This window comes from Dermacentor andersoni, chromosome 2 (genome assembly GCF_023375885.2).
Source record: "Dermacentor andersoni chromosome 2, qqDerAnde1_hic_scaffold, whole genome shotgun sequence".
Lineage (NCBI taxonomy): Eukaryota > Metazoa > Arthropoda > Arachnida > Ixodida > Ixodidae > Dermacentor > Dermacentor andersoni.
In genome coordinates, this window is record NC_092815.1 from 212,992,897 (window position 1) to 213,019,361 (window position 26,465).

The window sequence follows — 26,465 nt, forward strand, 5'->3', positions numbered from 1 at the left end:
TCTATAGTGGAAAAAGAGCAAAGCAGATGTATTCCCATGGAATTTCAGACATGTCAATGTAGACGTCTATTCTCCGTTTCATACGATGGGTGTACGGTACGCTGTAGAAGCCAGACAGACGTTTTGCAGTGGCTGCGTTCGCACTAACAGTTTGGAGTCTTTTGCCAGCAAATATACGAAACTCCTGTGAAAGCTCAGCATTAAATGAAGAATGTTTTAATCCTTAGAAGCGAACAAATTGTGCTATACGACTGCTGATGCATTGTTTTAGATCAATTTGTTGTTTTTCTTTATTTCCTTTTTGGGTTTTTCACTTTCAGCATTCCATGGCAACTTCACATGCATCAAAAGTGTGGCACTTTGGGCGAGTTGGTATGTCACGACTTCTTTAGGCTTGTAGCACAGCTCAGAAGGAGCAAAAAAGGAAGGTGGAAGGTGTAACTAATAGGAACGGAGAACCAGGGTGAGCGCCAACTTCCAACGGATGGTTTATTTCGCGACTCAGAAGGCCAAACTGCATTTATACACTCAGTGAACCATGTGACATGAAGAGACAACAACACAAAAGCAAGCAACAAAAGCAAAGGAACCATGTGAAAAGCATTCAGACAGCCTGTGGCGGCAGTCCGAGATACGACGAATTCAATGCTTGATAATGATAATGAAGGTGAGCTTACACGTGCGTGACCAAGACCTATGATAGCTTTTGCTTCAATGATTTCTCTTGTGGGCCGATTATGACTATGACCTAGAATGACGCATTCTTCTAAAACAAGTACACATCCACACGTTTTGCAGTGTGTGTGTGTGTCATTCAGACATTGGCCAGTCTGACCGATTTAACGTTTTCTGCACTTGAGTGGAAAACAATAAACAACACAATGTGTGCAATTAAGAAACTTCTTTTTATGATTCTTATCACAGCTAGGAGGAGCCCCCATATTCGGATTAGTGAGCTTTCAAATCCTCATAAGCTTGTTAGGGGCAGAAAACCACACGAAGATTCGCTTGCTTGGCGATTTTTTTCAGATTATATGAGACTGTGTGGATATACAGGATAATGCTTGTCTTACCCCAAGTAGTTGTAGGATTATCTTCGTGCCGGTTACCTTTTCTAAACTCTCTTAGAATCTTCAGCTACTAATACTTGTAAGGACACGGGATAACCAGCCTGCAAAAGTCATTCGCACTGAGAAGCAAAGCTAGACAAAATGGTGTGATGGCACGATTTTTGCAAAGCATTATTTAGGTAAAGGTTAGCAAATTCTCTCTTGACCAACTTAGAATGAGCAGAGTGAAAGGGAAGAAGTGGTTTGTTGGCACGAGGTTCATAGTACCAAGAAGTGTGAATATCAGAACAAGCTAAGTGCACATCCAAAAACCGGATCGTGTCATTTTGTGAGAGCTCGTGGGTAACGTCAAGGGGGGCAAGGCATTCTTTGACTATTGGCACCACTATGGCAACCTCAGTCTAAAGGTCAGCCAGAGAACACTGAATACAAAACAAATTATCATTCACCCAACAAAATATTATAAAAACATTAGTCTGATTAAGGTTCACTGACATGGCAACATCTAGACGAGCTAAAAATAAATCACTGAGGAGCGGGGCAATGCAAGAACCGATGCACACTTCGTTTTTCTGCAAATAGATGTTACCATTCTTTTTAATGAACGTTCATGACACATAGAAGCTCAAAAGTTCTAAAAATTGGTTACTTGACAGCCCAGCATTATTCTGAAAACGGGTGGCACCAATTTCATCAATTGTCTGCGAAATAGCTGACAGCAGGTCATTGTGAGGAATAGAATAGTATAGGTCTTCAACATCGACGGAGAAGACTTGGAAGCCTCGATCAAAAAGCCAATCACTTCGTCGGAGTTACATATTAAAAACATTTCATTCACAGGTAGACCAGCTAGCTTGGCTTGCAGAAACAGCACAACAGACGTCTGGCATGTGTCCTTTTCCGAAACAATGAGCCTGAACGGTAAGTTAGGTTTGCGAGTTTTCATGCTAGAAAACACCTCTAGGTGATCTCGTCTGCTTCTGGCAATGTTTTTTAACATATTTTCCAAGCTATAGTCTCTGCAAAGCTTCTTAGCATTAGTTTTTACCTTACTTAAGGACACTGTATCCTGTCGCCTAAAAATGGCTGAAATTGCCTGACCAGCTCTTGCATAAAAATTCCCGTCCGAGAGTACACAGAACCCACCTTCTTTATCTGCCGGCAACACGCAAATCGAATTGTCGCGCAGATAGTTAGCTACACGTTTCAAAGAAACCTTCGGAAGTGCCTGTCTAGAGTGGGATATGGCCCCTACACCTTCGTAAATTTTTGGTCGTTCTGAGTAGCGCAACAAGCATAAAAAAATTCAAATGCATGCTTGCGTGGCGAAGCACCAACTGGCCTTTAGCTGCACCTGATTCGCAGTGTTTCATAAAATCTCGCAAATCTCGTATGACACTCAAAAGAGGCCATGGAAGATTAACACAAGGCAAATTTTCAAGCATCCATAATATATATTGTCCAGGCAAAGTGTCAAACCCACACCCTTTTGATTCAGAGCTGGATCTCTAAACGACTTCACAACCAATGCGCAACAAATTCACTTAACGACCTAACTTCTTGCGTAGCTTCCACAGCGCTGCATGCAAAATATGAAATTGAGTATAGACTTGCCAGGATAGCTTAGTGTCTATGGCATTATGCTGTTGATCACGAGGTTCAAGCAATTGAATTCATTGAGCACAAGGTCACGGGGTTCGATCCCTGGCCTATGTGGCCACATTTCGATCGGGACAAATGCAGAAGCTCAACAGCAGTGTATTTGCCATTGCATTCTTCAGTTGTCATTGTCCGTTCACCACCAAGAGCAGACTTCAATTGCAGTTTGCTTTTTCTAAATAAATTTCCATCATCTCTCATTATGATACAATACTGTAGACAACCTGCTTTGCAGAAACCCTTGGCCATAATGACAATGCATGAATAGAGCATAGCCCTCTTGTACAGCAAATGCTGGACACACCAAGAAACGCTTCACTGAATCAGCTCAGACTGTGGGATTCCAATGAACCCTGGTTTGAGGGCTCAAGCATAATGGCAAAGAATGCGGATTACACATGAAGCCCAATGCATTTGAAAGACTCATCCAGATTGCATGCAGCATTGTCTAGAAATGAAAGAAGGAAAAAAAAAAACACCTAATGCCTTATAAGTGTTATGGCTGGTTATTAGCACCAGAACTGTTGCCATGTGGTGCTTGTTAGCTTGGTAAATCTTCAGAGTCCATTCTATCCAGTTCATATAGGCTCCACAGGGTTTCAAGTTTCTGTTCGCCTGCCTTTTGGTCAGTGCCTCTGAAGGCCCCTCTTGCGAGTACAACCTGGCGCGGGGTTTTCCCATGATAATGAATTCCAGTGGACAAAGAAACGTCCCCTATATACAAGGACGGGGTGGGATGTTCTTGAAGACAACAATCACGCCCGTGGAATGCCATGCAGGGCGGCGAAAGTTGCTGCGTCGTTACGTCAAAGGGAAGGCCGAAGGTCACCGTACATGACCGGTCGGGCTTGTCAAATGAAGCCATCCGACATCTCTGGCCACTCCTACATGTATAGTAAAAGCAACCTTTTACTGTAGCTACCTGTACTTCCTCGCCATATGCCTGGTTCCCAAGGATTCCGGGCCTGAACGAGCCCTCAGATCCCAAGTGTCGTGCACAGTCACGGAATGCATGGCTTTAAACACCTACACGGCAGCTGCAAGCACAAAGCCCTTCCGCGCTTAAAGATGGTTGCGTCTGCTTTTGATCAACAAACGACCTTATATCCACAACACGCTGCGCCAGGACTATAACCACATAGCCCGATGAAAAGTGGCGCTCGATCAGCACTTACGTAAAGCATGCACGGCAATGCATCCGAAAGAAGGAACCCGACGCCGAAAGCGCAGCACTCTCAGAGCGCGCCAATGACATGTCGCAAATAACCCTGCTTTAGGACAACATGCAGAGTTTACGACCAGAGAACGGGCCCGCGTGCCAAGACGTGCGGAAGAACGCACGAGCCGAAAATATGCGCTCCGTCACACTCCACGGACGAACGGACTATCTGCCTGATATTACGCTATGCCCTCCTTAAAGCCAGCGACAGTGTCCGGTTCCCGGAAACCTCCGCAGCGATGCTATTGTGTTTCGCGCTCAAGGTTTTCAAGGAAGAGCTCCGACTGGTACTACAGTAATTAACGGAGCACGATAATCGCTAGCGGCACTGTCTACGGACGCGCGCGAGTTTATTCAATTAAAAGTAGGTGAGCAACGGCCAACAATCTAGCACGTCGGCGATATCACTTGGCACCACCTGGTCAGCAAGACACGCCATGTCAACAAGCCTTTGGCCAGCGTGTGCGACGGTACCACCGCCCAAATGCCTCAAGTTGGCAATTAAATAATTTCTTTAACCTGTATAAAAGCTTTATAGCAATCTGTGCTTCCCAGTGACTCACGCAGTGCCGTGGCGAAAGGAAGCTCGCGTTCGATGAACGCAAGGCGTTTTTACGACCCAAACGGGGTCGGGCCGAACAAGCGTGTGCGAGTCGACGGAAAGGGTTTTAAAAAGCGAGGCCAAACAAAACAGGCTAACGGAAAGCACCGCGCCAGAATTCACCCTTCTGCTGCCGGGGATTATTGTGAACGCCAGACGCAAGTAACGGTGCGACATGCAGCAACGCGCGCTTTCAGTCCACCGCCGTAAGCGTGTACTCTAGTACATCAGCACATCGCGCGCCCACCTTAATCGCAAGGCTCGTGGCCCGCTGAAACCGCTAAAAATAGGCGTCTTCGCGGACGCATTCGTACCGTGCAAGCAGGACTAGGCACAATACCCGTGGGCCAGAGGCAAGGACACTGCGCCTGTGGTGGCCAAAACTGATGGGCAGCTTGACAGGACGACGTGCGACGATTGAACCGTTATCGCACCACACACAACAGCTCGAACTCTTTGTCCCCGCAGCGTGCGGTCAACGTTTTTAATAACGCGCGCTCAGCTGCAGGTATTCATGGTTGGTGACAAGCGACGCGCTGCCCCGTTGCTAACGGCGGCTGGCAAAACTGCTGCACCACCGAGCTCGGCAAGCGAGCGGAGATTTCGCAAGAACTCGAGGCCCATTCGTACTACTACCGCATCGTGCTGTCGCGCGTACTCAGGTCGTCACCGCTACTGCCCGCTATAATTTGCGAAAGAGACGTTTCCCACGGGTGGATGGCCTGTCCCGAGCAGGCTGAGCTCCACGGTCCCCTCCCAGAGAAAGACGGGACTCTTACTTGCGCAGGTTTCGATCAGCTGACGGAGGCGATCCTCGCTGCATCATCCGTCGTGCCCGTCTCGTGTGTATCCATGCCGCGTACACCGTCGCCTCCGCCGCTACGAGGCAATAAACCTCGTCACTGCCACAATACACATAGTTTGGACAAAGGTGTGGTGTCAGAGGCGCAGGCGCGCAAATCCGTGCACACGGAAGATTTAGCAAGCGAGCAGGCGCGTTTCGCGGCACGATCACCCACCCAACCAAGTGGCCTTTATTTGCTTTCTATGCTTTATCTTTTCTTCGTGCGAGCGCTGCGAGAGAGCAATATGCAAAGTCCGCAGAAAGTATACAATAAAGTATAATAAATAAAGCAATAACTATCACAATTGTACAAAATAAAAAAAAATTTTGGTAAATAATTAATGAGCCAGATGTTTATATCATAGAAATAAATTTACTGCGGCGCTATTCTTTCCGGCTGATGGCTGCCCTGGGGGTCTTGCGATGCACGAAAAGATGTGCCAAACTCAATGGATATTGGTGGGTATTTCCTTATTTTTTAAAGCTCTGCCCGCTGTCATTTGCAGAAATGAACTGGTCTATTCACAGCTGTTGTAGCTTGCATGATGTTTCTTGTGACGCGCAATGCTTCGCGAGAAAAAGAGAAAGTCAAAGCCCTTGGACGTGAACGCATACCTGAGTTTCGCTGGGGCTAAACCGCCGTCATCCTATTTCCACGCTCAAAGCCGGTCACTGCCTATTTTTTTCCTTTATATTGTTTTTTTCAAGTCAATCTGTTTGTCACCCGTTCTTCCGCTGTCATTTCTCTACGAGGAAGTGGACGATTGCTGTTGAGGACGAAAAAGAAACTGCGGGCTGCGTCAGCTGTGATGGCGCGCTTCGGTCGAGGCCGAATGAATGAAACAGGTTTCCGCAAAGTTTATTTGTTTTGTTTGGTGTCGTTATTGTTTTATTCATCTGTATCAACGCATGTTCCGCGGCGTTTTTAGCGCGACGGATCGCCCCGAAGTCGCGCCCGTGACCTCTCGTCGCCTCGGTGCGGTCTTGCATACAATGTCGAGGCGAAAAGGTCGCACGTGACGCGCATGGGACGAAGTGGAGCGGCGTCGCGGTGGTGCCAGCGCGCGGTGTTTTGCATGTGGAACGTGGTGTTTCGACAACTGGTGCAGTGGCGGCCCGGCGATGGTGTCGGCGCGCAACACGGTGCCCTGCGAGCCGTCGCACATTCCCGGCGGCGTCGGCAGTGTGGCCTGGGTACGGACATTCTTTCGTCTCGTGAAACCTTCGGGCGGCGGCAACACGCTGCACTACTCCGAGAGAAAGCTGCTCGGGTGAGTCGATACGTCATTCAGCGATACGTCGTCGCAAGCGCCGGTCAGCTGACGGCCCTTGCAGATGCTGCTCTCGTCCTCGCCCTACGAGAGAGTTCCGAAAGTGCTTTGGCAGGTTAACCTCGCGGCTTACGCAAGGCGCTTTCGCGCGGCGCAGTTGGCGGCTGCGTCGGAAAGGAAAGTCACGCGGCGTTGCGAAACCAACCGTGCATCTGTGTAGCTTTGGTTTTCTATGCACATCTGCATCCTTTGATTTAGTGAACGATGGCATATAACTAATTGCAGCAGCACTCACGCGCTGTGTAGCACCGCGGTATATTGTTGGGCGCTAGCTGCATACGTGTAATTTAACAACGCGGACTTGAGCGGACTCTTCGGAGCCTTTTAAGCACTGCCATGTACAGTATAGCACTCCCTTATGAATGCTTTACGTAGACTTGGAAAAAAGAAGATAATCGATTTGAATTTACGTCACAAACCCATCGTCAATGGTTGCAGGACCTTATTGTCTCTCAGGTGCATCGCTTTTTTCTGAAGCTTCTATGGCGTTGCTTGGCTGTGGAAACGCTTTCAATTGAGCATTGTGAGAAATTCACATCTTTGCAAGTTTTACGTTTGGTCTTTGCAGTCAAATTACAAGAAATAAAAAGCTTTCTTCTTTTTCTTTTGTGATCCTGACACTTCTTTATTGTGTCCAGTCCTGGCGCTATTGCGGAAGTGTGTGTGTCAGAACGAAAGTAGGTAAAAAATAGAGAACGAAGATAGGAATGTGACGACTGTATTAAGTGTGCATTTGCATTATCCGTGTCACTTCTTCCCTTATGTATAGCCGAAAATGAACCATTGTGTTTGTTTTATGATATCCAAGAAAAAGAAAAGCCAACACCAGGCGTATGTCGCTTTAGAAAGAAAACCACGCACTGAAGAGGCTAAGAACACACAAAAATTTTGTGCTCTTATTTATTGTCTTTGGAAAGTTATTCCATATTCCATATGCAGGCTACCCTGCGGCAACCATACACTTCGTTAACAGGCAGTGTTGAAATTTTTGCGCAACTGTATACTTTTGTATCTAAGAGGCGTGATGAATGTGGTACTTGGAAGAGGGTTATGGTTCAATAATATATTATGAACTGAACACGCATTTTTGAAGTCTCTGGCAATGAGGAATGGCAAAATTTTACGTTTTCTTTAAATAGGTGTTCTGTGTTCTATATACCTAGAGAAAGACGTAATCTGGAGTGCTCTTTCTTTCTGCAGCTTGATTTCTGTAGTCTAAGGGCTCTGACAGAGTTGCCACAGTAATTGGCTCTGCATTACATGACGAAACTTGTACTGGCAATTAATATTGCAAGATGAGATTTTTTGGTTGTTCTTAACAGTCTAGAGGAATAGCTCATGCAATAACAAGGACAAAAGAAGGCATGAGTCACTGTGCATGTATATTTTTGTCCATGTTCCTGTCTGTACTATTCCTCTGGGCCATCTTGTACCATCATTTATGTAAAAGTTTTGATTACACCACGTGTCCTCCTTTAAGTCTATGCATTGTCAATGCCTACATGGGGAAAATAAATTCCGTGCGACAGTGAGGAGTGGTGTTCTCAGGCGATCACTTTCAAAGACCGTTCCACTTTTGCATGAGTTCACGTGACTAGCACTGGACGTGTCCTCATCTACGAAGGATAGTGTTCCTGGCACTGTGTCAAACACTCAAGTGCTGCGCCAAAAACACTGTCACCCATAGAAGCCAACACCTCCTGTGCTAGCCATGTCAAATTTCGCGAAAGTATCTTTAAAAGGATCCTGAATTACCCTTAGAATTTGGTGAAAAAACACAGTCCTCAGATAGCGTACACTGCTGTGAACATCTCGGCCAAATTGTGCAGACATGCGTGAAGGTTGCAAAAGGAGCACACTGTCACCTTATTCTCAAACTCTCTCTTTTCAACAGAAGCCTTCTCCTCACTCTTTTCGGGCTGCTTTATTTCGTAATGTACCTGAGCAGATTCCCATATGCGGCTGCTATTGGCCAATGGCTGACATCAATCAAGACGGGTTTTTGGATCGGTGCGCTTTTTCCTACTGTTACTGTGTATATTTATTGACATAGTTTAATAAACAGGCTGAAGTAAGCAAAAATCTGAATTTTGCATTTTGATGGAAATTACGTACTTCCAGGAGAAGCCAACTATCGTCTGCTGATGCACTGCTGCCTGCGTAGGAATTCAACTGTGGCCATACTGCTTATCAGTGTTGTAGCCATCGGGTCTTGCTAATTTCAATTAGTTTTGAACATTCCACTAGCCTGGAACCAGGTGAAACTTAAAGTCAGACTAGATGTACGCTTGCCAGCGCGTGCTCAGTCCTGGCCGTTCCTGGCTAGACACCTTGCCAGACTTCGCTTCATATTGAGCTGTTTCACAAAGTGCACAATTTGGATGTGGCTACTATCTATTGGTCAAGCTGGTGCAGGACAAAGCTGGTCTGCACCGCATAGCAAGGCCAGACTGGAGCATGTGAGCGCAAGCGCACGCTACAGCCCTGCCGTGCATATAGTTAGCCACTACAGTTGCATGCAGCTGCGTCTGCAGTGTAGCATAAATAATGTGGCTGCTGTGGCCTGGCACAACAAGCATGTTTGCTGGGCTTACTGTACATCACTGAGGACAACAGCATGCTACGACTGGTATCTGTGGTGACGTGACTCAAGGCCTGAGTACCGAGATCTAACGGATAGGTTGTCTGCTCCTCGAGTTGCACATGCTCGATGTGCGTCGCCATCATGATCGTAGACCATTGCGTTAGGAATCATTTCACTGTGAGTCCGGAGTGTGGCATCCATCGCTTAGCCTATGCGTGCACTGCCAAAGTACTTGCATAAGCGAACATGAAGTTTGTTTGACTCTCCGAAATTGTATGATTGTCAAAGAGATGAGTGTGAAAGGAAATGTGCTACTCATGTTAGTGTGAGGATAGTGGTGCATAGCAATCTAGTCCACTATAGCGCAGCAAAGGGATGAGACACTGTGAACTCAACCGTAAGCTGAGAGATAGTCTCCGAGTTTGGTGTGTCGTAGGTGCCAAAATTAGAAGTAGTGACGTCTGTGTGAACATCCCAAATTAAATTTCAACTGTGTGCCATAGTGACATTCAGCAGGCGGAGTGTTGTGGCCACCACCCCGCTCCGCCATAGCATTCTCAGTGCAAAGCATTGAAGGAGTAGGAAGCGATCTTTGATTGCCAATAACTCCACTTCTGCTGAATGCATTGAGGTACTTTTTGCTGTAAAGTATTTCTGAAATAGTCTGTTTGACCATCAAATGCATTTCTCGGCTTTGATAACAGTTTGCTAGAACCTGTGACACCCCTTCAGGCAATTTATGGATGATTGTACTTGATTCACCATACTGTAGGTACTCGGCAGAGCAGATGTTTGAGGTGGTGTCAAGGGTGGAGTTCTACCGGGACTTTGTGCCCTGGTGCACACAGTCGCGCGTCACGGCTCGTTCTCCCCACGCCCTGACAGCCTACATGCAGGTGGGCTTCGCACCTATTGTTGAGAGCTATACCTCTCATGTCACACTGGTGCGGCCCACCCTCGTCAAGGTGGGTGCCATTGACTACTTCAAGGTAGTACACTGTTCAACTGGCAGATAACTTTTGCAGCCAATTGCTAACTCATGAACATAAATCTCTGATATTTGAGGGGTGTATAGTTCAATGTCAATTCCTTTAGTGTTGTTTTCACTCTGGCGTTTTACTGTCTGTTCTGGTTTTTGTTAACAAAAGTTTGTATGATCTGCTTGTTTTGCAGTCAGTATGCTCAGATGGTCGCCTCTTCAACCATCTGGAGACCATCTGGAGGTTCGAACCAGGCCTCGAGGACAACCCGAAAACCTGCACACTAGATTTCAAGGCAAGCTATGCTTGTTCTGACATCACTTGCTCGCTGCCCTGGTTTCTTGTTCTCTGGTTACTCGTGTCTTCTGAAATTAATACACTTGCCATCTACTGAAAGACAAGGGAGTAGTCTCTTAGTAGGCATCATGGAGAGTTTGAGTGAGTACTATTCACAAAGACCAGACGGATTGCACTTGAGAAAATTCAGTAGTAGCAAGGTTGATATTTTGCCGAGCTTGGTACAGATCCTTAGTAAATTGAGGGTCGTGTGAAAAGACAAGGGAGGAGAAAAAGACAAGTGAGGAGAAAATGAGACACCACAAGAGCATATGCAGCATTAAAGAAGTGTTGAAGACTAGCCAGAGGCATTTCTCATACTATTTTTGTGTTAGGTGCTAATGAAGTGACTGGAGGTGTTTTCCATTAGCAGTTGTGAAGAAGCTAGGATTAGTGAATGATACAGTGGTTTATTCAAAGACATTTCTCATTAATGTGGCAGCACTAACTATCTCAAACAAGATTTCACACGTGACTTAATTCGATTTGCCACTCACCAGAAGCACCTAGACGGGAGTTCCCATTCAGTGATTGGGTGTAGGCTCCCTGGGGCTTATCTGTGCCTCCCCGTTGGTGGAGCAGTCATGTGGTTGTGCTGGCGCTGTTTCCACGGAGACGCTGTCTGCTCCCACACACTGCTGGCTGCGCTTTTTGTTTTCTTGTTTTTTTTCTTTAACTTGCGCTAGCACCACGACAGTTGCTCTTGATTGCGGTGTGGAGACCCATGGTCGCGGCGGCCCTGACCCTGATATTGCGTTGATCTGATTGTTGTTCAGCACAATCGCCGCAATAAGAAAGTGCAAACTGAGAGGGTGAGTGATGAGCGAAGGCACGTGCAGCGGGAGGACTTGGAAATGGAGAGGCCAAGAAATCACGAATTTCACTCACTTTATCAGGGAGTCTGCGATCAATCACTCAATGGGAGCTCCAGAAGTCTAGGTGCTTCTGGCGAGTGGCAAATGGAATAAGTCACATGCGAAATCTTGGTTTGAGCTAGTTAGTGCTGCCACATTACTGAGAAATGTCTTTGAATAAACCACTGTGGTGTTCACTAACCCTAGTTTCTTCACAACTTCTGTTGGAAAACACCTCCAGTCACTTCATTAGCACCTAACACAAGAATAGTATGGGAAATGCCTTTGGCTAGTCTCCAACACGTCTGTAATGCTGCCGAATGTTAGGTTTTGTGACTTGTGCCACTTAAGTATAATAATGCTCTAGATTAATGTTTCCATGATTCAGACTTCTCCAATATGTAATAAGATTTATGTGTGTTGAACTGTTCCAAAATCAGAATTTGTCTGCTCCAATCTGCGCCAGAATGAAACGTTATCTGCTCCAAAAATTGCTAAAAAATGACTTTGGGCATTCCCAACACTGCATGGAAACCTCGGCAAGCCCAGTGTCTGCTCCAGCAAATTTGACTGGGCTTCGCCTTGGTCATCCTGCTGAGAGAGAAGATAATGCGGCTGGTGGCATGGACAGTACATTATCCTGGCCCATATATTGATTGATACCCAGAACATGCCTGGAGTTTGGAATGAAGTTTCAGTGCTGGTGTGTTTGAAGAGGTCTGCCACTTATAACTTCCGTGCCTGCTGTCAGTGCATCGCTCTCGCCACTTGTCACTTGATAATGTGTTGTCAGCTTATGCTCAGCACACTGTGATTGCGATTCACCGCACGACATGCTACAGAGCCAAAATGCAGCTTTCTTTTTTAATTCTTCTAATTCCAAACACACCATTCAGTTTTGAAGTTATTATCAAGTACAGTGTCGCATATTTTACTGCTGAATTTCTTTTTTAATTCAACACTGACAAATGCCTGTTGCACTGGAAGTAGTCATGAACTCTAACAGATATTAGTTGATTCAATGGTTGTCATTACAGCGTGGAAGCTTTACAGTGTTCCATATTAACATTGCATAAAGACATGCTTAAGAAGGCTGCATTGCCTTTGTTTTGAGGGGTCAGGGGTAAGTTTTGTGGTCAGTTTTCATATATGAAAAATTAACGATACTGGTATAATCTTCCAGCTTTCTCAATATTGCTAAGTGAACACTTGCTGCTACATCCCTAAATAAGGTGGTGCTAGCCCAAATTCACCATCTGCTTCTGGAAAAAAAAAAAAAGAACAGTGTCCATGTTCGAAAATGATACAGTTGTGCTATGTGCCTTTGCAAACTTAGCTGAGGCTGTCACTGCCGTCAGCCACCAGTCTCAGCTTGACACAGTTCTTCGCGGTCCATTCCTGTTTCAGGTGTCCTTCGAGTTCCGCTCACGGCTGCACTCACACCTGGCACACATGTTCCTAGACGAAGTGGTGCGGCAGATGACTCGCGCCTTCCTCAACCGAGCAGCCACCCTCTATGGCAAACAGTCGATCCCGACGCGGAGCAGCAAGGTGCTGCCCTCTGGTGCTCCCTGACGCCGGCCCCCCGAGTAGTCTTGTCGTACACGGGGCTTCACCTCGACGTGGACTGATTTTAGTCTTTTTTTTTTTTATTATTTTAGCTCCTCTCGCAGCCACGCTTCTCCTCACATATGCCCTCCCAGTTCCGCAACGTTCTGCCTGGAACTCCCTCACGTGGATGTCACTTCGAGACCGCAAAGCTCATCTACCAGGGGTGAAGCGACAGCGAGGGCATTCTAGATGTGTTCAAAGGCAAGGGTCGTTTTTGGCGGCCTGAAGCAAGCTGGTGACAAGCCGAAAAGTTCCATGGCAGCCATCAGCCGGAGGACTGACGTCCTTGACGTGATGCCTCGCAAAGGAGGCCAGACAGCGCAAGAGGACTGAGTGGCGGCAACTTCAGCCGTGACTTCTGGGTGTCCTCATTACCTGAGCCGCTTCAGATTTGTCATGGCAGCCATTGTTCAGCCATAAACAAAGACGGTAACGATGCTGGGAAAGAAGCAGCCACGTAAAAGGTTCCTGTTCAGTAAATTAAAATTCCCAAATTTTTTGAAGTTGTTGAGCAATTGAAATTCACGTGTTTGCATTTATTTAGTAAAAGGTTAAGAGGGTTTAATAGCAAGTTAATGGTTTGCTCACTTCAAATTGGTCAGACACGCAATAATGCAAAGCTCACAGAAGGTTGTGCTGCTGACATTAGAAGTTTAGCAGTGATTTCTTCTATTGTCTTGTGTGTCTATGGCGAGAGGGGGAGATAATCCAGTGGCAAGAACAGCAGTTAACGCTAGCAGATGCACAGCAGAGTTTCAGCAGAACATGTTATAATTAGTGCTTAGTAATCTTCGTGGTCGTTGGGTGCAAACTTGCACTGAGCTTTGAATATAGGTTCTACCTTTGTTTATTTATCCTTTCTTTCTGCATGAAGCTATTGTAAATAAAATATTTTTGTTTTTGAATCCTTATTTTTCACACTTTAAGAAAATGTGTGCTTTGCCTAGACCACTAGGCAAATCTGGTCTGTATTGAACATAAGTATGGCATTGAACTGATGGGATGTACCCTTGTGCCAGAACGAAATATAAATATAAGAAACCAAACTGGAAAGTGACTCTGCCTTTCCATATTTACCAGTGCATGCAGCACTGGTGCGATATGCTGACATGTATGTAGATTTGGAGCCAGAGTGCATTAGCTCCTGGTTTCACAGTAGTAGCAGTTACAAGTAAATATATAAGGGTAACAGACAATCTTTATTTTTTCACTCGTATTTAATTTATGCATTGACTTGGTATGTCTTGTGCAAAGAGTTTCTTTATTTCCCTTTAATTCCAGTGGATTTTTAAAAATCACCTTTGCCGGATGGTGCAATCCAACCTCCTCAGTTGTATTACTGTATAGACTCGTGTAAGGGCTGCAATTTTTTTTTTTCTGCCACTTTGACGAGGCGTGGCCCTTACACGGGACCAAACCTTATACTCAAAATGGCGCCGGCTGTGCCAGCAACTTATGCACACCCTGGATCCACAGATGTGCCATTGCATCAGACAACGTGAAGCTCTTGCCATCTAGTAGTCGCACGCGGAAGTATGCAGTGTGTGAAAATCTGTTGATGTGTTCGCACGGCCACCGAGGCACCAAACACATTTGCTTCTTTGTTGGAAAATTTTTTTGCCAAATTTTCGGCTGCCGAGTTGGGGTGCAGCTCTTAAACGAGCCTGTACAGTACTTGGAAGAGATGGCATGCTTGCACACTGTGTGAATATTATTATAACAACTAAGTTCATCAGTAATGACGCTTGAGTTCATGCTGAAACTGTACAAACAAATTAGTTCTGAAATTCGCTAGGGAAAAAGAAATTCATGAAAAGGAACATTGGTATCCACCTGCATGCAAAATTGAGAGCTGTTGGTTAATTCACTTTCTCCCTATTACCTACTAGTCGTCTGGCTAGCTCAGTGGGTAGAGCAACTGCTTCGTGAAGGCAGTGGTGCTGGGATCCTGGTCTTTGGACCAGGACAAATGTTACTGTGACAACAGTTGAAAGTTGGGAACCGTTTTTGCAGTGTCCGCCCTTTATGTTAGGCCACTATCGTTATTGCATAGTCAAGTACCACTTCATTCTAATCTTCACCTTTGCGGTGCGACTAACTAAAAAAATTCTGGTAGAAACTATCGATAACGATTGTCAAGGACAGCGTTAGCTTCCTTGAAATCTGTTGGAACTACGTGGAGTTGCAGTTGCTACATCTTGATCTCGACAGGAGTAAGTATCGTCTTAGGTGGCACTAAGCCAGGATAAGCGTTCAAGAGAATGGCATGGTGCATTGACGCAAGAGGAACAGAGCTGATGCTGCAGGTTCCCTCTGAGCAAATGAGAGAGAGTGGTGTTAATACACAGCGACTCGAGCACTACCCTGCCAAGCGCACGCCTCTCTGCTTGCTTCACGTGGTAATGCCTCCGCCAGTAGAGAGTACAGCTGAAGGTGCAGTGCGTGATTTCCTCCTCGCACTCCTCTTCAACGCTTTGCCGGTTGGGAGTCTTACCACTGGGCTGTCGGGTAGATTTGGAGGTGCGGAATTTGTGTAGGCTTTGGTGCGCCACGGAGATTCTGACAGTGACGGCTTTTGTGCGTGTATTTCGCAGACCATAGCAGGCAATGCTGTAGTAGATTAAAACAAATGTGTGCGTCAGAAAGAAGTTGACTACATGGCACTGTTGGGAGAGCCTCCTGCGATCACAGCTCTAGCTTGGGGGCACACTCGAAAGGAAAAAGTTTTTCTTAGCAACCACTGCACTGAATTTGGCGAGGTTTGTTATATTTAAAATAAAAAGTTAAAACGTAACTACATTTTACCTTTTTAAGCAACTTTTTAGTGACTGTTAGAAGATTTTTAATTTAAACCATCGATATTTTAAATAAAAATTGTCAAAAATTGCAAATTCACAGGAAACAATACTATCAAGATTGCAACTCTAACTCGGTAATGAAAAATGATATCCCAATTCTGTAAATTGCACCTAAAGCAGACAAAATGTATGTATTATACAGTGCTATTATGTGAGTGCCATTACTATGCGAGTATGACTTGCAAAATCCTTCTAAACATTGTAGCAAATCTACATAAGTTGTAAATTTAAATTTCAAATTTGTCCACTTCGCTGCTCTATCGAGTGCAGTTTACCACATGGCTATGTCTGTTTTTGATACAGAGGGACAAATTTGTAAACTTCAGGCTTCCATGTTTTTTTATTTTACAATTTAAAAACAAATTATTGTAAGACAATTCAGGCCTTAAATTAAAATTTCCCTTTGACAGTCTATAGAATTTAACTTGCTCTCTCGAATGCAACAGATTTCATGAAAATTGGTCCTGGGCTTATTTCACAGAAGCATTTCTGTATTCTATATGTATTTGAATAGGTGGCATTGTAGTTGGACCTAAGCTAAAGCTTCCTCTTGAGGCTGTGTTGTTGTCGGGACACCATTTTGAAGCTGAGCTTAGCACATGCAGCAACAAAAGGAGATTGTGCCATCAAAGGAGCGTCTCTTCAACTTATCAACTGCAGTCTCCTTACGCTGTCAAGCGGTGTGGATGAGCACAGAGCAACAGACAAGCAGCATGAGTGGCTCTTATTTTTCTGACAGTCGAAACTTTGCAAGAGCTGAGCTCATTTTCTTCAAGTAAATGCAGCATGAGGTCTTTTGCAGAGAAAGTGTTCAGTAGCTTTTGCAAATAAGGTCCATGCATGGGCGTCCGGATGGGGGGGCAAGAGGGGGCAGCTGCACCCCCTGAAATTTGGACAATTTCTTTTGCACGAGCTAAAAAGTTGATTAGCACACCCAGGTTCCTCATATCCATAGAAGCGCCATTCAGGATTGCGAGCAAACTTTGCACTCTGCACACTATGACGTAATCTTGCTGGTGATGGCACGGCAGTGAAAGAATGACAGGCTGAAGATGGCAAATAATTCTTAAAGGAACGCTTGAGGTTTTTGTATCTTGAACTTCGAGATCTATGCAGTATTATCACGAGAACTTCTGCTTTCTCATAAATTGCCGGCTACATTTAGAAGAAAGTCTAGACCGCCACACTTAGTAAGAAAAATGTGACACCTTCCCTTGGCGTCACATTTGCTTGTAGACACTTCTTGCCGAAATGGCGAAATTTTGACCACCGTGCCACCCAAACCAAGCCTATATAAATCCGCCCCTAAAAAGGCTTGTATGCTTGTAGTGCACTGAAAGCCAAGGCCAGTAGTGTCATTATGCGGTCCATTTCAACGAATTAAGATAGGACCACATAATTACTTTGGTCCCAGATAAATGCAACCACAACTAAATTTTGTGCATGGCTACCTATCAAAATACGATAGTCAATTAAATAAGCTTTTTTATTAATGGAAGAGTGTAATTCGTAGGAGTCTATGCTTTGCTTCATTTTCTGCTTATGAAAACGATTGTCAAGCGCTTTGGACGAATTTATACAGTGTAAACACCCAGAGAGCTGCACTGTCATGAAAACGGCTGCAGTGCATCTGCGGTATGATTTGCCGGAGAAAAGGTAAGGAAGTAACATTTCTCTCGTATATAAAAAGTGTTCGAGATAAACACCAAAAATGGTGGCACGCGCGCTTTTTTCGTACTGTAATGAAAACAGGTATAAACCCCAGCTAGGCTTTGGAGAGAACGAGTAAAAGCATATGAAACGGCAAAAGAAGGGAAATTACGGTCATAAAACATAGCCGGCACTCTTCGAGAGTGGGCGCTGGCAAACGCCAGGATGCTCTTAATGACCAGCGAGTGGGCGCCTTGACAGGGAGCCGAGAGGACCAACAACGAGCAGATCCTGCTTTCGAAGCAGCCGCCACACTACAGCCTCAAACCCAGCGCCCGGCCAATAACACAAAGCAAAGTAAAACCAAATACACGGTGCAGTATGTTCTTACGCCGTGACCAAATACAAGATCCCTCTTTCCTGAAAAGGCATCCGAGCCCTCTCCTGTCGGGAGCCTTCTCTTTCGCCCGCCTGCAATTCACAATTCACGCAATTCACCCAGAAAAATCCGAGGCGTCTGCAGTTGCTGTTCAAGGAAGACTGACTGAGTGACTGTAGTTGCGTGCTTGTGAACATATTGTGCTGTGTGCTGGTCATCAATTTGGGTGAGTCGAGAACCCGCATGCAGCAAGACTGAGCACTCTTCTCCACGAAGTGTTAGTATCATTTTGAATTTCTTAATTAATTTTAATTGTTTGTTTGTTAATAAACTCCAATGTATCTCTCCAAGCCACGCATTAATTTGCTGTTCGTAATTTTTCTTTCATGTGTGTATTTTACTCATTTATTTATAAATAAATTAATTAATTTACTCCGCAAATAGAGCCTTTTTGCTGTGAACATACCGCTGCCCCCCCCCGTGGCGCCAACAACCAATGCCCCCCCCCCCCCCCCCCTGCAACAAAGTCTGCGGACGCCCTTGGATCGATGTAGTAATGATAAACTATGTCGCAGCGCAATATGTTACAGGAAACGGTGTTGGTGACGATCCTGTGCATATTTCTTATAAAGTTGGTGGCAAAGACTTGGTAATCTGTAAGTGCAGCATACGTTAGTTTCTGTGGGCTGATGGCACCAGCCAAATCGGGAGATGTTCATTTGATCAACTTGGCTGATAGTAGCAGGGTAAAGATGGCGTTGTAAGTGACTCATGTGAGGCACATTGCTAAACATGGCCATGTGCCAGCATGAGCGCTGTAGAATTTTCAAGCAAAGTGTGCTTCTCGTCAAGTTGGCCTTGGCTAGAACAAAAACATTTAGCGAGTGTCCCTCATGGCCCTTTAGAAAATCAAGATGTTTCTGTGGGTCATCACATCCCGCAAAATGATACAACGTGCATAATGACGGGTTGTTTTAGGCTTGTGCTGTAATAAGTTATCAAAGACTAATCAAAAAGGTGCCATGCGATTGGCCTTGAGCGGCCAGTCGCATGGCAATTTTGCATCTATTTGTGGGTTTATTTCACGCTCGAAAAAAACTTTTACATAGCACGTATTGTGCAACAGAAAGCTGTATCGGGAGTTTTTCATGTTGCTTTACAATTTTCTCATTGACACTTTTCATCTAATTATAATATATTAGAAGTTGGTTAATTAAGATTATCTAATTAGGCAGAATGCAAAAAGTAATATAAGTATCTCCAAGCATTGACAAACAACATTACCTTGGTTCTGTCCAGCTACGTGGCATTTGCATATTTTTAATGTTTGGCTTAAGTTACCTGGGACAAGCTGTATATGGAGCCCATATAGAATTTCCCTTTCATCTTTTTTAAGAAGTGCAAAAGTGTGTCTTTGAATGACAGTTCTTTGTTGAAAAAAATAAAGTCTTTGCAGGGCAGCTGACATTAGGATTTTTCCAAATTATAAATTGTGTGCTTCAAAATATGATACACTCAGCCACCAAGCAGCCAATTTTGCTGGAAAGCCAACCTCTTGATGACATGAGCTGAAGGTCTGCAATCGGCAACAGCATGATGAAGATAAATGACCTGTGATGGAGTGGAGGGGCCGATAACTACATGAAGCATCAGTGAGATGCCGAACATTACGCAGTTTTATGTATAATGGGATTATGTAGCATAAAGACCAAAACATCCCACATTCTTACAATGCCTGGCCAGCTCCTCTGAAAAGCATGGGAGCCATGTATAGTGCAAAGCGCAGACAACTACTTTTTTTGTGTGCTGCTGTCGCTTCTCTGCTTCCACATGAAACTCTAGGAGCAGTGGTGCCATGCACTGAAAGAAAGAAAATTTATGCCCCCCTAACCACAACCCATAAACTGCCACTGACATCTTGAAAAGTGCAGTCTATGTGACTCCATGGCTTTTTGGAAGTAAAAACACCAAACAAACATTTTACATGCCCTTATGTTATTGTAGCTTTCGAGGTTGAATAATGCTGCCTCACCTTAAACAACATAAACTTCCGGTGTGTGTTAATGTTGTGTACCTTTTTTTTATGCATTTGTAGCTGAGACACACATACATGAATGAAATGAAACTTTTGTGACTACGCAAAGAATGGCAAATTTTTCACTAGTGTCATCGTCAAAACATTTGCTTGAATTCTTATTCGAATGTGCTCTTTCACAACATGCCAGTCTACAATTATGGGAAAACAAAGTTATTTACAATGCTAAAAAGTGCGGCAAACATGACACCATGAAGTCTTCAATTTCACTTGTTTCATGGCTGCAACTATGAATTCATGTGTTACCATATTGGTGCCTTTGAAGTCATCCATATTCTTGCACGTGTAGTTTACCTACCACACTAAATGAGAGATGCAATCTTTTAGTATAAGCTGTACATGATAGCCTGGCTGATCGCCTGGCATGCTGGCTGCTGCAAGTGCTGGGGGGCAGTTATGACACACAGAGCGATCACATGAAACTGCGTACACAGACACATGCACCGACCTGTGGACCTCAGAAATGCCAGCAGTGATTTTGTGGCGCATAATGCCGCAAGCGGTGCTTTTCCACAAGTTGAGACTGTGCCACAGCTCCAAGCTCAAGTCGTGCTGCAAGTCTAGTGCTGCCTTCAAAGACTGTCTCTCTGACAACTAGCGGCAGCAGTCGCAAAGAACATGTTGCAAGTCCTCGGGAGCGTTACACACTGGCGAGTCTGTCTGTTAAATTTCGCACTTAAAGTAGTTAGTGTATGCCACGTTGCATAAGTACACTTGCTACAGTGTCTCTTATTATGGTGTTCACTTGGAGATGACAGGCAAAAATATCTCAATTACGTGCGTGTTGTGACTGGCAGACGTGACCTGATATGGTGTGTAGTGCAGGCCATGATTTCATTTCAGCCAGGACTCTTCACCCTCTGTAATGTGTGCTAAGCAACTTCTGGCAGCTTAATACTTGAAGGATCATGAAAACAGAAATGTGTAAAAGCAGGAAAAAAGAACCCGAAAGATAGGAGTGAATGGGGTTTGCGGCAGGAATGCGCACTTGTAACATAGCACCCAAGAAAAGTGATGGGGAAAGGATGTTTTCACTTTTATCACTTTATCGCATAATACAGAATATTTATCGCTCGTTTACAATTGTTGGAATGACAAGTAATTTTACCATTTCTTTATTTGCATTCCATTTAGGAAAATAGCACTTTCAAAACAATACACATACGGTGAAATGATTTTCGGGAGCCTCATTTTTCAGACGCTCAATTATTCAACCTGGCCTGCAATGCCACCACCCACACCACAGAATGCCAAACGAAATTGTGTGCTAAATAAACTTAAACAATATTTCCATTTATCTGTGACATCGATCATCCTAGCTGGAACTATAGATAAAATTTTCAAGTGCAGTGTGACTAAAGTCACAGTGTCCTTTCAAAACACAATGCAATTTTTCTATAAACAGTCAACATCTTGAATAATAAAGCAACCTTTAGTTCTTTTTTGCCAGCATTTAATATATTTTTTTTTAATTTATATTTCCTGAGATTCAAGTTTTTCAGGTCTTCAAAGAGTACTGTTAGTATTTAAGGAACAGCGGAGCCATGTGACCTCAGGCTAACTGTTGTGTCCTTGAAGCAATTTCTAGCCAGCATTTCTGTGATGCCAATGCCAGGCTACAGGTCTGAGAAAAGTTCGTCCATACAGCACTGAGTTTCACTTTTTCTCGTTAAAACATTCTCTCAAATAATTTACTTCAGTTATCATAACAATGCTGCAGTGCTTGTGAACTTCCTAGTGTGTGATCAGGTCTTGGCATTGGCTGCAAGAGTTGATGCTTAAGAGTTAAGAGAAACATTTTGTTTCTTTCCATTTAAAAATTTGACTGTTAAACATAATTGGCGATACTGTCAGGGGTTTATTGCTGTTTTCATTCATCTTCTTCAGACAAATTAAGGGCCCCTCTCCAAACATAGGTTGGGAATTTTGTCTTATTTGAACCTTGTTATAACAAAGTCATTTACAACAAAAAATTACCTCCATTATATCCGATATTCATTATAAGCATGCATTACACACTGATACCGGCGAAGAAAACTTTACTTCGTTATATCCGATAATTTGTTATTTCTGTGTTCGTTATATTAAGGTTCGTCTGTACTCCAGTAGTTTAAAGTACTGTCCAAGGATCATGTTTTACAGAAGCAAAAATAGAAATAAATAGAAGCAAAAGTAGAAACAACTACTCATTTTGGTGCGGATGTATTCCAGTGCACCGAAGTGACATTCCTCTCCATGTCTTCTCCCATATCTATGAACCAAGGGAAAAAGTGACAAGGTGATGACCTGCGCATTCTTCAATTTTATTTTCCTCCCGTCTACTGTAGGGAGTGTTTCCAGAGGAGTTTCCAATCTCTGCATTGTATGGGAATCTCCGATGGAGTTTGCATTACGACACTAATGGTACATTAGACTCGTTTCTACCATGTCGCGACTCTGTTCGCAGCGATGCATGGTCTTTTCGAAACTGCAGCCATAGAAGGCCTGCCTTGGCTAAACCATAGAAGCCAAACCATAGAGAAAGAAAATGAATGTGTTTCTCTGTGGCCAAATGTTCAGCTGCCCTCTGGTACTGCGAACTACACCTGGGCAACAGGAGGAGGCACTGGATTTCAGGTGGCAGTATAACGAACACATCTTTTGCAATGCACTCGAGTTCGTACAAAAAAGTGCTACGCTAGTAACACGCGGCAAGAATGACAAAACCACGATATCATGGAGGAAGGAAAAAAACTGACATGCCTTACCACCTCTGCGCGCTAAGAGAAAAGTGTGGAGGAAGTGATGTATTTTCTTTTTTTTTTCTTTTGCTGTAGTGGCCATGTTCTCGGACCACAATGGGAGCTTTGTTATGCTTGTTGTGCGCTCACACGTGTTGCTCCATGGGTTTCGTACTGTGGAAAGACGTTGCGTGTGCAGGATTGCATTACTCTCCGTGCTTTGTTCCGCTGTGTTATCTAGATTGTGCTCTCCCAGCTGTTGTTGCGGCTAGGTGGGACTGAAAGAAGTAAAAGGCGTGAAACAAGCGCCCATGAAACACCGCAAATCATGCCACGGATGAAGGACGACGTGGGGATATTATTCCCGTGTTCGGTGGAGTCATGCTAACGTGTCATCACAGACTGAAACCGCTGTGCTTCAGATTATGCATGATAAACACCTTGCACGTTAGTGACAGCTGTGCAATGTTCTTGCTTTTGACAGTGGATGACATATTTGTGGCACATAAAACAGCCATGTGGAAGAATGATAAAGTGGCTGCTGTGAGTAATAGAGGGACAAACCCCCTTTACTGCAGTTATTTTATATGTGTGCTTGAGGGGCGCAGAGAAGTAAGAATGGAACGTTTTACGCCAAGGCAGAAGACGCAATTACAGGTATACTTAATGAGCGCAAAGAAGCCAGCTTGACTAAGGTTTGATCACGGGCCATCGAGTTATGTAAAAGGATGAATTTAGTAAAGGTTCTGAAGAATATCAACAAAACAAAAGGCTTGCCTTGGATGTGTTTTTTAGTGCGAAGACTCATAAAGTGGACATTCCATTCAGGGTAATTATATCCGAAAGTGACACGTGGCAAAAACGTATCACTGTGTTCCTGCTGGAAAAATTGAATCTTTTGGACATTATAGATCCATTGCTTGTTAAAAAATCTGAGAAGGTTTTAGAATATGTCACCTCGCATGCTAACAAAGGACTAAAAGTTTTTTCCATCGACATAAAAGACCTATACTACTCATTACCGCGGGCTGGACTTTTGACTTGTTTGAATGCAGGAGTGACGACTTTGGCATTTTGAGGTTTCAAAGTGAAGCAGGAACTTCTGTGGCTAACTTTTTGGAACTTTTGGGTTTTTATTTGTCGTCTACCTTTGTGGCTTGGAATGCAGTACTGGACCTGTAGAAAAATGGAGTGTGCATCGGTTCCTGCCTTGCCCCAGTCTTATGTAATCTGTATCTATGCATGTTAGACAGATGTCTAGACGAAACGTTGAAAGATTCAAATGTTCTTAAAGTATTTTATTATGTTTATGATTTCCTGCTCATCCTTGATTGTAAGTACCAGTATCTTGAGCAGGAATGTGATAGTGTACTATGCATCGTACGAGAGTGTCTTAGGCCGCTCGAGATTACCTTTGAGTTACCTGGTGACGGTGCCATACAGTTTTTAGACCTACAGATTATTGTAAATGACCGTCAAACATGCTGGTGTTATCATCCGCATGCTAACAAACCATTGCGCTCATTTCATTCTTCGCACTCTAAGCTTGTCAAGAGAGGCATCGTAAAGGTATGCTTAATCAATGCTCTAAAGAAGTCGTGCCAGCATCTAATCAATGTAAGCTTCACACAACAAGTGAAACGCCTTCGTGCAGACTCTGGATACCCTAGTCACATCATCGTATCGGTAGCTGAGAGATTACTGAAGCAACTTCAATCAAAAGTTTCCTCACCAGTGTGTCCCAATACAGAGAGGAATAGGCTTGCAGTCATACTGTGCATGCATGGATTGTCGAATCAACTCAAGAAAGTAGCACAGCGCAACAACATTCCTGTGGCGTCTTCAGCGCCTAACAAATTAAGCAGTCTATGTAGAAAGACCACACCAGTAGGTACAAAGAAGACGACGTGCGAAGAGAATCACCGGAATAAGCTTGTAGGGTGTATAACAGGTGTCATCGATACCTACAACCTGCAGAGCTTGCTACATCGGGCAGACCAGATGATGCCTTAATGATAGGCTAAGAGAGCATAACAGCAATCTAAACGAAGAGCAGGTCGATGGTTTTCTTGCACAGCACTGCAAAAGATGCTCCTGCTGGCCTCTTTTTAAAAGATACAGTGATCCTAGGAAAAAAGCCTTAATGAGATGACCACACTCATTATTGAAGCATATCACATCGCCACCTTCACTGGGTCTTGTATCAGCAAACTATCCATCTCATTACCGCGAAAAGAGGGGTGGAATTTGTGTGCTTGTTAACACAGATTTCCTATACTGCTTCGGAGGCACTATCAGGTTGCTCGGAGCACGTGTTTTAATGCATGCGGGAGAATCGTATATATGTATGCCGTGATCCCGCAATAAATATTCGTTGTTGAAAGTTAGCACCAAAGGTGTGTGTCGTCTGTGTTCTTTTGTCCTGTCTCTGATGCACTACGCATTTTGCCTCCATCAAGAGAGGAGAACCTGGCCCGACATGACGGCGCTGACTTACAGCGCCATAGAGTTTCTCACTAAAACACCTAGAGGGAAATCTGGCGCTACTGTCTGTGGGAGTTTCCTAAGGGGCACTGTGCCGTCATGGGAATGACGCTGTATGTGTCTGTGACGCTTCTGTTGGCTGGTGTTGTGAGAGGCTTCATCTAAAACGTGGATATGGCTACACAAATAACGCGTTCATAAAGTAATATCTTCATAAAATGTTTCAATTCACGCATATTACATCTTCCAGTGAAGTTTATTCACCTACAATGCATAACCAAGCAAAGAAAAGCAAGAACAGACGACAAACTGTTCCAAAGCGAGTGCAAATCTTGTCGTCTGTCCTCCAACCTTAGTGGCCCACTCATACTCTTTACCATAGCTTTTTACGTTTCATATAATTGTACATGCAATAACAAGTTCTCATAGTTAAACAAAACACGTTTTTGTGTAATAAAGCTAGAAGAGCTTTTTACGTGCGGTTTTAGTAGAAAATGGATACCAGCATTGCCATGCCAACGTTGGCCATGCATACCACAGCGTAGCAGCGCCAGATTTACCTCTATACGCGCCGTGCACGCCGACGGACGCGCCACTGGTGGCAGCCTTGCGCAGAACACGCGGAAGAGGAGCCTGGCGCGCGCCGTAGTTTGTTGTGTTGTTGATCGTGCTTCTCTGTCTTATTCACGTTTTCAGAGCAAGATAGGCAACACCATTCGCACGTGTGGGGTGGCCAAAGCTTCAGGGAATGCCAAAGAATTGTTGCAGGGTGGGGGGCTCAAATACCGGTGAAAACGTGCCGGTGATACGGTTCTAATCATTCCCAGCAAGGCTTCATCAGCGGCAGCAACGGTGGCAAAATGAATCGTCGCTTCGAAGGGAAATTTCTTGTTCTCATCCTTTCCTTTGTCTCGTCGGTGTTTTTTTCCACTCGATCATAGTTAGACGCGTGAGCAACGAAGTTGGTCTGCAGTGCAGCATGATGTTTAAAGGCATTTCGCTAAAGTTCGGAATGCTGTTTGCCGCTTATATTGTTTTCCGCTTCTTTACCGTGTTGTGCTAGCTAGGTAGCACGACTGCACGAGTGCATTGCGTTGTATGTTAAAGCTACTGAAGTTTGCAAGAACTGAAATTGTTGGTTTCATGTGGCGCGGTAAATCCTCGCACCAGCTGTCGCGCACTTCATGTTT

The 26,465-nt window shown here is 44.4% G+C and overlaps 2 protein-coding genes across 3 annotated transcripts in view; one reads left to right on the top strand and one right to left on the bottom strand.

Moving 5' to 3' along the window:
* The window catches only part of Atg9 (autophagy-related protein 9), a 77,274-nt gene extending 71,673 nt beyond the window's left edge, over positions 1–5,601 (bottom strand). For both annotated transcript variants that reach the window (XM_050186945.3, XM_050186943.3), the window contains exon 1: positions 5,329–5,601. The gene's annotated coding sequence lies outside the window, so the exon portion shown is untranslated. The remainder of the gene's footprint in view (positions 1–5,328) is intronic.
* Positions 5,602–5,749: 148 nt separating this feature from the next.
* Positions 5,750–14,142, top strand: LOC126540158 (coenzyme Q-binding protein COQ10 homolog B, mitochondrial). The gene is made up of 5 exons (XM_050186942.3): positions 5,750–5,852; positions 6,503–6,664; positions 10,081–10,273; positions 10,482–10,583; positions 12,886–14,142. Exons 1-5 carry the CDS (start codon positions 5,794–5,796, stop codon positions 13,051–13,053), a joined length of 684 nt encoding a protein of 227 aa, XP_050042899.1. The 5' UTR covers positions 5,750–5,793; the 3' UTR covers positions 13,054–14,142.
* The last annotated feature ends 12,323 nt before the right edge of the window (positions 14,143–26,465 follow it).